General features: G+C 39.7%; 1 protein-coding gene across 3 annotated transcripts; it reads right to left on the bottom strand.

Moving 5' to 3' along the window:
* Nucleotides 1–7,574: 7,574 nt before the first annotated feature.
* Nucleotides 7,575–11,181, bottom strand: ankrd49 (ankyrin repeat domain 49). 3 transcript variants are annotated; one of them, XM_020100292.2, is made up of 4 exons: nt 11,042–11,174; nt 10,649–10,782; nt 9,620–9,858; nt 7,575–8,162 (listed from the first exon to the last, which is right to left on the bottom strand). In XM_020100292.2, the coding sequence occupies exons 2-4, from the start codon at nt 10,665–10,667 to the stop codon at nt 7,686–7,688; spliced, it is 735 nt and encodes a 244-aa protein (XP_019955851.2). In that variant the 5' UTR covers nt 10,668–10,782; nt 11,042–11,174; the 3' UTR covers nt 7,575–7,685. The 3 variants fall into 3 exon arrangements, with proteins under 3 accessions (XP_019955851.2, XP_069386324.1, XP_019955850.2); XM_069530223.1 differs by lacking the exon at nt 11,042–11,174 and adding an exon at nt 10,925–10,986; XM_020100291.2 differs by lacking the exon at nt 10,649–10,782 and having other exon boundaries at nt 11,042–11,181.
* Nucleotides 11,182–11,595: the final 414 nt, after the last annotated feature.

Below are 11,595 nucleotides of genomic sequence, written 5' to 3'. Positions count from 1 at the left end.
GATGCAAATATGTTCTAAACGTGTTGTCAATCAAGACAGGATCTCTTAAAAAGACAGACTTGATTTAACTATGCCATGATGAAGGGAACAGTACATCAAGTGACCTTTTATATACAGTCTGTCAGATACAGACTAAAATTCACAAAACACAATGACCAATACGAAAACACAACGGCAAATAAGAAATAGCAAAAAACAATGATAAATATGACAAGACAATGATAAATAAATAACACCTCAAATATGAAAACACAACAAAATACAAAACTTGTTTTGTCAACATTTCCTTCCAGACAGTTAATCCGTGTTTTCATTTCTGTGTTTTCTCATTTTCAGTTTTATTTGGTGATATGTTGTTCTGTTCTCTTATATGTCATTGTGTTTAGCGATTTGTTGTTGTGTTTCTTCATTTGCTGCTGTGTTTCTTGTTGTCTATTTTGTCTGTTGTGTTTGAATATCTTATATAAAAGTTATCACAACCTTATCACAAGTGGCTCCTCCAGCAGCAGCAGCAGCAGTGCATCATGATGTTTCCCCGGGAACCGATCTCTGTTCACACAGATAATGCTGAGGAACAAGGTGAAAACTAAAATAAACTCAAGCTGCAGCAAATACAAAGTTATTGTTTAATGTGTTTACAATCAAACTCTGATAACTGTCAGAGCTCCAGCTATAGAGGGTTGTATTGCTTCATTGTAATAGTTTTGTAGGTGGGAACAAAATCAGAATGAAATCAAAAGGTGCCTGTCATTCTCATTAAATGTTGGGGGTGGTGTTTATATTTTTAGCTACTGAGAAAATATTGTTGCACATGAATTTCGGCCTTGCATTGTGTCCAGTAGATGGTGGTACAGGAACACTGTGGGCCGTCATCTCATCATAATCTATGGTCATTCTGATTGTATATAAGCGATTCAGAGTGTAGGTTGATGTTTTCTCCTGTGGCTGCACAAATAACAGGCTGAGGACCTGCTGTCATACCTTTTTTAAAGCTTGACATTTTAAAGATCACTCTTTGTGCATCACACTGAGAAGTCGAAGTAAAACTACTTCAGAAATAAAAAAGATCAATCACAGAGGAGGACATGCAGAGAAAGAGCCGCAGACCAGTCATGTGTTTCAGCTTTCAGCACATGAACAGCAGCAGAGGAGTTGTCCTTGGTCTACAAACAAACTGTGAGTCTGTGTGGATAGTTGGAGGCATTTTAAAGCTCTTTGTGCTGCTAGTGGAAAGTCTGCTGTATAAATACAGGCCATTTACCTTTATACATCAGGAACTTGCTGTGATACAGGTGGGTTAACCGTTATACCACCATGCCACACGGGTTTTACAGCAAATTTTTAAAAATGTATGTCTGCTACACATTTGAGACAGATTTGTGGCTTGTAGACTCCCCAGATGTATTTCATATGTTTCCATGATGTCATGCTCATAATAACAATAACATAAACAAGCAGTCTACATTGTTCAGCATATTCAATTAGATTGATAGCCTGCTCACATTCTGTAAATAGAAAAGTACATTTTCTTTCTGTATCTGTTTGTATTATTTCATCTTCTCAATAATGCAGCAAAGGCTGAAGAAAATATCATTTATCCTTATCCGTCTGTGGCTCAGGCAGTAAAGAGAGTGGTCCACTGACCAGAAGGGTTGGTGGTTCGATCCCTGGATTCTCTGCGTTCCAAAGAGACCCTGGGCGAAATACTGAACCCCTGATGACTGCTGACAAGGGAGAGCAGCGCGGCATGGATGTGTATGTAAGTGGGGGGTTCTCACTTGTACTGAGTGGTCAATAAGTCTACAACAAATAGCTATATAATTACTTTCCTCGACTCACGAACAGAAGAATATTTTTATCTGTTTCGATTAAAGTACATTTCATCTTCTCCAAACTATTCCAAGTAAAAAGAAACTATCTCTGTTATGACACACATGCAGCTGTAATTTCAATAGCTGAAAACTAATATGAACTTGTTTCTCCCCCTCCTCTCATGTGGAAAGGACAAATTCCGGAGAACATCGGGCCGCCCCTTGTGACGCCACATGCTTTGATGGGTGAATTTGAAGATCAGAAGTATCTTGCTGTTGGGCAAAGTGGGAAGATTGTTGACGGTAAGAGGCAACTCATTACCATGTGTCAATGTGATTCAGTCAGTCACAGAACAAAAGATTCAAAGGGTCACTGTGACCTTTGACCTCTGACCAGAGAAATATCATCACCAAAATCCTTTGACCTTTTGTAACCAAATTCCAATCATTTGAGTCCAAGTAAATGTTTTTTCCGAATTTGAAAGGATTCCAGGAAGTGTTTCTGAGATGATTGGGAATGGGAAGCACGGAGGCATTAAAACTGTAAATTGGACAGAACATGGATCGCTTCCATCTGCTTCTTTCAGCTTGCATGCTGAGCTAAGCTAAGCTAACCTGCCGCTGGCTCAAGCTTCATATTTATGTTCAGACATGAGAGTGGCAAAGATCTAACTCTGAACAACAAAGCAAATCTATTTGCTCAAAGGTTCCCTAGATGTGCTGGATTTAAACTCCCTCTGAACTTCATGGTGTTTTAATGATTTACCTCATTTAGAAAAGTACTTTGATTTAAAGGGTTTTATCTTGTCATTTCAAATAATTTGGTAGTTGATTAACAAGACATTTAATTATCTGTTCAGCACAATGACTTACTTTTCATCTTCATCTCTGGCTTGATCCCCAAGGATCATCAGATACACTTCACATGGTTTCACATGATCCTGCAAAACATAGCAACGGCTGAGTGATGATAACATTTCAGTTTAAAAGATGTTTCATAATAATTGCAGACAGTAAAAGAGAGAAAAGAAGTGCTCATCCCAGCAGGTGTGCTGTGCACGCTTCTCTGACTCGAACATTTTATTAACTTGTGGAATATTTTGATCTTTTAGTCACCAGAGCTGCCCTTCAGCAAGACTTCATGTGCTGTCCCCCAGTCTCAAGAGCTTTAGCGCGGCTGTGCATCACTGACTGATAACCGCTCAGGCTCTCTGCGTATTCTCATCACTTCCACCATTCACATTCATCTGATGTGGTGACAGAGAAGACATTTAAATCACAGCCTTTCAGCAGGAGTTTGCAGTTTTCTCTCACCCCCTCTGTCAGATCAACAGACACAAGTGGGATTTAGACCAATATTGTATTATGACATGGCTATCATCATGTTGACTGTAGGTTGCATTTGATCGTCTGTGTTCAGAGGAATATGTCAACAATGTTAGGAAGAAAAAGTGACTGGTGTGGAAGATGAGGAAATCCAAACCTGAAACTCAAAGACCCTTTCAATGGGTTTGGTCAAATCATTTGTGGGTACTACATTTTTTCTCACCTGCACAGAACCATGAAGTGCTTTTGCTCTTCTGCTTTTTCCATGAGTGATAATCATCAAGGCTAAAAATGGACAGGTTTCACAGAAGTAAAGACAAATCATCTTGATGGCCCCCTGGTGGCTGGCTGCAGAACAGGTCATAAACCCTGCCTCATGGAACAAACTCAAAAGTCAAAGTACATGAACAAATGTTTCCCAAAGATCTTTGTTATTCTAGGTAGTTCTTGGCACAGTGATGTGGGCGATAATGACTGACAGCTCAGACGGTCTCATGAGCGAGTGTATCAGCAGGAACCTTGATAACGTGGCTCCACTACAGCGCAGACTCTGGCACCAAGAGTCCTCAAAAGTACAAGCTGGTGGAGGTCAAGACATTATTTATCACATGCCCAGGGCAGCTGTGGCTTAGGGGTAGAGTGGTTGTCATCTAACCAGAAGGTTGGGTTCGATCCTCAGTCTTCCCCATCTGCATGTCTTTGGGCAAGATACTGAGTCCCTGAATGGCCCCTCATAGATCTTGCTGAGTAAAAATGAATGAATGAATGTAGATAATACTGATTGGGTTGTGCAAATATTGCAAGGTGCAAAGTTTAGAGGGATGACGGAGGAAAGACACGTCATCCGTCTTTATCCACAGACCATGGTCACTGCTAATGACCATAAACTAAACCTGTGTGAGTTCAACCTCTCAGCATTGGGATATGTGATAAATTCATGAAAATAGCGGAGCAGAGTCCTGTATTTCCATCACCGTATTTCTATCAAAAACTATTATAAACAAAATATTACTGGTTTCGGCAAGTTTAAAGTGTGTAACTTGCTTTAACACACAACACTTCGACTCAAATTCTACTTTTGTTGACGAACTTACAGTCTTCATCAACCCATGGTCAATATGCTCATTCCCTGAGACTTATCTTTGTGATCTTCTTGCTAATTTACATTCACAACAAAGACTTCATTCTCCATCTTGCTTCATCAACTGCCACTCAAATATGAAAAATATTCCAAACACTGATGTTATGAAAATTATCCAGAGCTCTTCATTGTAAAAATGTCCAGATGTGCCACATCGTTGTTTGTGTCACTGAATATTTCACAATGGTGAAAAATCTCCAGTTTCATTATCACAAATAACTGTCCTGTTTGTTTGACCTTAAATCTTCTCTTTTCCTCATTCATAAGTTGATGAGAGATAAAGCCTTGAGGTTTCCAATGAAATCATCATTAATCCCAATCGCCCTATTTTTCATAAATCTATGAAAATAGTAATTGGCTGCTTTCTCATTGTTATAGACGAAAATGATTTTATGCTTGTTGTTCATTTGAAACCATTGTACAACTTTTGCTTTGTTTCCAGTCTTTATGCTCAACTATGCTAAGCACTTCCTGGCTGCAGCTAATATATAGATCTTCAAACTGTCATAGGCTGCATGGGAAACAACTAAATCAATGATATAAGAAAATGTTTTTAAGAGGGGAATCTGCAAAATTTGATTGGTCCCCGGAAGTGCGTCATTAACGATTCTATCAATAAATATGACAATTTGTTAAGAATATTTAATTTTCAGAGCTTTTTTTGAAAAAACACTGTACTCGAACAAGAAACAAGTTCAAAAATATATTGAATGATGTTGAAAGCTGCAGAGCTAACAGCAAACAAGAAATGATTTAATGTGCACCTTACTGAAACAGGACCTGTGCATGGGTGGTGGACGTCTAATTGGATCTTCTGTGTAAATTGTGGCCCTTCTATGGCCCCAGGTATAGAAACATCCAAGATCCACAACAGAACTCAATGCACAACTGAAGCCACATTGAGAAGCTGGTCTGATGCTCAGAAAGAACATGACTCATTGGTTCTTTTTTGGATCAGGCCCCACAGATCAGTTAGGCAGTTTTTGTTTGATCCTGCTGAAAAGGTAACCTTCTTTATACTTTATATAGTATATATGTGACTTTCAACGTGTGGTGAATTGCAGGTGGAAACTGTTGAAGAACGCATGGTGAAAAGAATGTTTACGTAACACAAACTCAGAAATTCAATACAGCATCATGTAATTGTCGTGTCCTGTAAAACATGTGGAGGATTCAACAACAGTTTTTTCCTATGTGAGAAAGATCAGCATGCTACACACATGTAATCTTAAAAACAACCCAATCATCACACACATGAATGACAGCAGTCCTGGGTTTTCAACGAATGATTTATTCTTCACGTCTTACCTGAACACAATCAGTGAGAAACGTATTAACGTTGACACATTTTTTCAAAAACCCGCTCTAATGATGCCATGATTGGTGTTTTGATTAGTTTTTTTTAATTAGCTGAAAAACAACAGAGATTACTCGACAGACTGAGACGGCGCCACTTTTCTGCAGTTAATGACCAGTAGGGAAAATTACAGGTTGGTAAAAAAGCTTTGTTTAAAAAAAAAGGAAGAAAATAAATCTCTGTCTGATTGAAATAATGTTCCTACATGCACAGCCTGACAGGCGATCATCTGTGGTGGGAGTAATGAATAAAAAAAAAGGCAGCACTTCTCTGGCTTCACTCTGCTTTTAACGCAAATCACTGAACTCCTGCGAGTCTGTACAGTGTGGTGTCCTCAGCCATGGTGACAAACCACGCGGCCTGGTCGACTTTAAACCAGAATGACTAGGATTCATTTGTGAGCATTGGGGCACATAATCACCAGCCCCCTCACTGATTAAATGTTAAACCACTTATGGACCATTTTCACCCACAGCTAATAACTGCTTAAATACTGAGCACGTCATCACTGCCTCATCCCAACACCGCAGCTGTGTCGGTACGTCGATGTGATGGAGCCTCTGCATTTACAGATCTGAAGCTTTGAAATAGTTTCTCTGAGGATGTCGTTTAGTAACGTGTTTAACTGGTTTTCTCTCAAAGCAGCTGCAAGTTATCTGGTGGTTTACAAACCCTCCTCGAGAATTACTCCTGTTCTAGGAGATGACAAATAGTAAATGATGGGAGCAGTCCTGTTTTTCCCACCTTGCGTGTCTCAAATACATTTACTTACTAATATACTACAACAAACATATTCTATTGATGTGTTCTCTATAATCAAACCTTACAATAAAGTCATTTCATGCTCTGATGTAACTTCACCTCTTAAATACGAGAAGCTTGAAGCTGCACAGCAGGTGTCCCCAGTAAATTCCCTGTAAATTTGTGTTTAATGAGAAGTCACCCCAGCTGGGAATTTTTCCTGCAGGAGGGGATGCTTGTCTTTATTCCGCCTTTCTATCGGCTAAGCTTTCCTATTTTAACCGGACTTTTGCGATTGCCTTTCAGGAAAAAGCCTCTGAAGTTCATTTTGATCATACACGAGTCACAATCAACAGCTCAGGGTTACCAAGCCTATGGGACAGAGAAAAGCATTGTGTAGATTTACTCTGCCCTTGATGTAAATCTGTGACTATTTGTCTGTAATTTGTGACAGCAGGGATAAAATAGTGTTTGTCACTAGCTCTCCTCTCTAGTCAAGTTGAAGTCACAAAGAGCCAGCACTCATCTATTCAGACCAAACTGTCCTTGGACCTTACCTTGCAAAGGTTTGTGATCCGAGCAGCACTCGTTTGAAAATATGCTTTGTGCTAAGATGTTTACAGATACCGTGTGACCAGGTTTTGTTGTTGCCATAACAGACAAGCAGAATTACCTCTGTCTGCCTGAGGTGACCCACGGCCATGAATTCCATCTCTCTGGCGAGGCAGAACTTTTGAGGAGATTTCCAGCTTCATGAAAAGACGAATACAACCACTTATCATCTTGTCTTTCATATTGACACTGAAATGTTCCCATAATGCTTTACAGGAGGAGAGCGAGGACAAAATGAAGATGTTGCTGTAACTTGTTTCTGACCATATAGAGAACAATTAATAGACATTTGAGTTGTATCCATTGTGAGATCAAAACAAGGATTTCTGTTAAAGTTTCCTGAACAAATTCACAAAGTGACCATGGACTCATGCTTAAAGGTTTAGTACAATTAGTTTGGTTCTTGCTGGTTGAGAGGAAGGAGAACATAGCACAGGACAAGTTCCACGTTGAGATGTACAGCAATAATAATATAAATGATTCTGTCAGTAAAAAATAAAGTTTCTCTTTTAATATAAGATCTAGACTCAACTGAACCAGAGTGGATCTGATTTTCATGGAGAATCACTGAGGCAGGACGTTGTGATAATAATACAAAGATAGAGCATTATTTTATTATGATAACCTGAACATCAGCAAAGATTTATTGAGTTCAGTAAAAGGGAAGGTCGCTCTGTAAGTAAGTTAATGTGAGACTTCACGAGTCTGGTACCACATTGACACAGTCCTCTACAATCTCAAACAGGTAGTGATGCGGCCCACTGCGTCGGGCCACCTCACTAGCCGTCTCCCCAGTGCTGCTGCAAAGCCCCGGCTTCAGGTGTCTGTGAGACAGCAGCAGCTCTAGAGTCTGGGCGGAATCTGTCTTTGAGGAGCTGGCGTGTGAAGCGGCCAGGTGCAGTGGCGTGAGCCCGCCATTGGTCTGAGCATTCAGCTCGGCTCCTCGCTGCAGGAGGAAACTCCCCACTGTGACGCGGCTCCAACGGCAGGCGCTGTGAAGGGGAGTCCAGCCATCAATGGTGCGGGTGTTAACTTCAGAGCCAGCGGCGAGTAGAGCAGAAACAACATCCACATGGCCGCTGTATGCTGCACGGTGCAGGGGAGTGTAACCGTCCTCATCACAGCAGTGCACCAGCCCAGGATCAGCTGATAATAATCTGTGGATGGTTGAAAGCTGGAGGAAAAAGAAGTAATAAATGCTCAGGAGCAGGAAATTGATTAAAATCTTTTGGGAATCTTGCTAACTAACAGACAAAGAACCATGTGAACCACACAACCAAACTACAGCTCTGACCACATTCGGAGGCGGTCTGGGACGCAAGTGGCCACATTGTTTTTGTTGTGTCCTATATTGTCGCATACGTTCCAATTCAAAGCAAAATGATTATTCATGATAAGCATTTTTTGTGAGATTTTATGTGTGATATCACAATGCTGTATATACGGCAGACAACATTAAATTGTCTAACATCAGAGGTTTTTGTGAGAGTTGATGTTTTTTAGAATAAGTCTGTCAGTTTAGCCAAAAACAGGCTGATTATTTTATCCATCAACTTCTTAGATTTTCCTGAAAATGTGATTTAATTGTGATACACATATATTTTAACATCTGCATAGGTAGATAGACAATCACAGACTCACACTTTGAATCTTTTGCGTTTCCTGTAGCTGTCCATTGTCTGAAACTGATTCTACAGAAAAATCCTGTTGCAGAACAAACCGCTCGTCTGAACGACCTGCAATGCAACTGTAGCTAAGATCGAAATCTTTTGACAATTATTGTTTTAAAAATTGTTTTATATCATAATTTTCACATCTATTACAATGAAGGAAATAATGAAACTACAATTGCATAGAGCCGAAGGTTGACGTTGTTTTGTAGAACAAACAATACCTCAATTGAAAAGTTGAGACTCAAATGTTTGGTTATATCAAAGTTATTAATGATTATTTCTTTTGACTCATTCTTAGAGCTCTAAACGGCACACAGATTTAAGCCAGAAGTTCCAAATTATAAACATGAGCATGACAATGAGGCTTTTTCTTCCTTTGTTTCCACATAGGAATTTTAGAATGATAGGTATTATCAGGCTTCCTCAAACAAGGATTAAAAAAGTTTTGGTGTTTGATTGAATTGTGGCTTCAGAATCAGTAAACAGTACAAATTTAACATATCTACGTGTGATGCCAAATACTCAGTTAGTTACTGAAATCATTTGTGGTTGATTTCAGGTAACAGTTGACAGAAGTATATCACGGCACTAAAAGCAGAAATGAAACTATCTAAAGAGCCTAAATATGACTACATGCCTTCCTGTGCTCTTGACCTACTGAAATGCCAGATAAAAATTCTCTCTAAATTGAAATCTGCTTTCTCCACGGCTGGATTTCGCTCAGGTATTTCCAACCAACGAAAACTCTGAATTGCCCGTAGGTGGGGATGTGAATCTTTGTCTCTCTATGTTGGCTCAGTGATGCGCTGGTGACCTGTCAAGGTTGCTGAGTCATCAGTGGTTACACCACCAGTGCTCGTCTCTGTGTGTGCTTTTGAATGTTTACTCTGTGCTTATTCCCACTTCAAGAGAAATGCAGCATGACTAAATGAATAATATAATGGTTTTGTTCACTTACACGATTGTTTTCTGCAGCCCACAGAATGAGCTCCACTGGTTTGCCTTTAAGAGCTTCCTCCTTTTCTAGATACCACTCCTCGCTATGTTCACCTTCCTCCTCCTCCTCCTCTTCCTCCTCTTCCTCCTCTTCCTCCACATCATTGCTCCCGGTCCACAGGCTGCTGGTTCCACGGGGGATCAAGTGTCCATGTGAGTTCAGAAGCTCGAGTTGATTAAAATCTTCAGGAATCTCCATCACTGAAATCAAACAGTCAGACTGATATGACTCATTACAGTCATCAGGATATGAAATAGTTCATAGCCCAACTGATACAATGGATGTTTATAATGGACATTTTACAAAATATTACGCAGAAAAGATGTAAACTTGTGGATACTTTAAAAACATCTGTAGGATTTTGCTCAGACTCTGTTTGATGTTGGAACAGGTTGGATGATAAGACATATCTGCACAACATGCTGGTAAGCTGGCATCTAATGTGATGTCCATAAATAAGAGGAGGACGAATCAGAAACACCTCTCAGTATGATGCAACACTGTTTAACAGCTGAACCTTCTGAATCCTCAGGACTGGGCATTAAGTTGAATCAGCATCTCTGTTACACGGTGTCAACAAAAACTGAAGATTATAAATTTGAAGTCTAGCTTGTTCATTGCAGGTAGCACAATAGTGTAGAATAATTTAGCTCTGTGCTCTTCAGTTTCCTTCGGGATCAATAAAGTATGTCTCTATATATGTGTACATGTATGTATGTGTGTGTACGTCTGCACAGGGGAGTCAAAGATGTAGAGTTTCTCTGAAAGATAGTTAAACTTATTGAAAAAGCTGTAAAGTCACTCAAAAACAATTATTCGTGTCTACACATATTACATCAACAGAATGGCAACTACTTTACTCCTTTGTATCGTTCAGAGGAAGAAATATTACTACCATTTTATTGGATTTTGTATTTTAATATGATTAAAAAACAACAATAAACAAATCTTTGGATAATCTGAATATATGTTGATGATCAGATAGTTTACCTCTGTGCCTGTAAATCATAGCTTGTTTAAATCGGTCTATGGTTTCTTTTAATTCTAGGGTTGCCTTCTTACAACCAGGTCAGGGTCAACAGATGGAATTGAGCCATCTTGCCGTTGATTGACGAGCATCGTCCCTGTCAAATACATAAAGAAATGAAATCAAACAAATACATTATGTAAAGTCTTTGCTGAGGAAGCACAGACTAGAGTTAACCAGCTGTGAACCACGTTAACGTGAAGAAAACACTACGCTAACACAAAAGCTGTCTAACGTACGCAGACGTCACATGTAGCTGCTGGAGCTAATGTTGTTAGCATCACTTCTCGTGTCAGAATCTGTTCCAACAGGAGATTTAACTCGTCACCGGAATAAAAACAGAAATTCAACCTCACCTTTCACTCGTTCCAAACAAACCGAGGTTCAATGGCTGCTGCAGAGGCTCATGGGATATGTAGTTGCTCTCCAGCGTTAGCTTCACTGCAAGTTACCATAGAGGAAGCAGTACCCATAAGTAACCGCGGTTTGTTGTGTCTTCTTCGTTGCCTAAATTGAGAGTAGTTCAGACGCGATGTCTGCTTGTTTCTGCCCCCTGTCGTCTGCCATGTGTCATTGCACCAACCTAAAATGATGCCCCGAGCTGCACCAAGTGTCTGGAGATATTTAAATTCAGTGTTTTAATGTCCATACATCCATTAAAACACAATGAATCAAGAGGATACATTATATTTTACTCAGACAGATGGAGACCAAACATTAAAGAGATGTTTGATTTGAGCTGTGAAATACGTAATATGACTGTGGTGTGATGAGACACAGTAATGGCGTTTTTTATATCACACTTCTTACCAAATTTATAAAAAAAATCATTTTCATGTTTTGAATGTTGCTCATAATGCCACCTTGTGTTTCAGTCTGTCTTGGACCTTGCGGGACAGATGCTGATGAC

Source organism: Paralichthys olivaceus, chromosome 8 (genome assembly GCF_024713975.1).
Source record: "Paralichthys olivaceus isolate ysfri-2021 chromosome 8, ASM2471397v2, whole genome shotgun sequence".
NCBI lineage: Eukaryota > Metazoa > Chordata > Actinopteri > Pleuronectiformes > Paralichthyidae > Paralichthys > Paralichthys olivaceus.
The sequence above is the reverse complement of the archived record's forward strand: the minus strand, read 5'-3'. Positions and strand labels throughout refer to the sequence as shown.

Bases quoted from the DNA above. Each gene is read 5' to 3' on its own strand.
- ankrd49 (XM_020100292.2), bottom strand. The intron at 8,163-9,619 runs GTAAGTGAACAA...TTTTTCCTCCAG, and splicing joins GGGCTGCAGAAAACAATCGT to CTTTCAACCATCCACAGATT.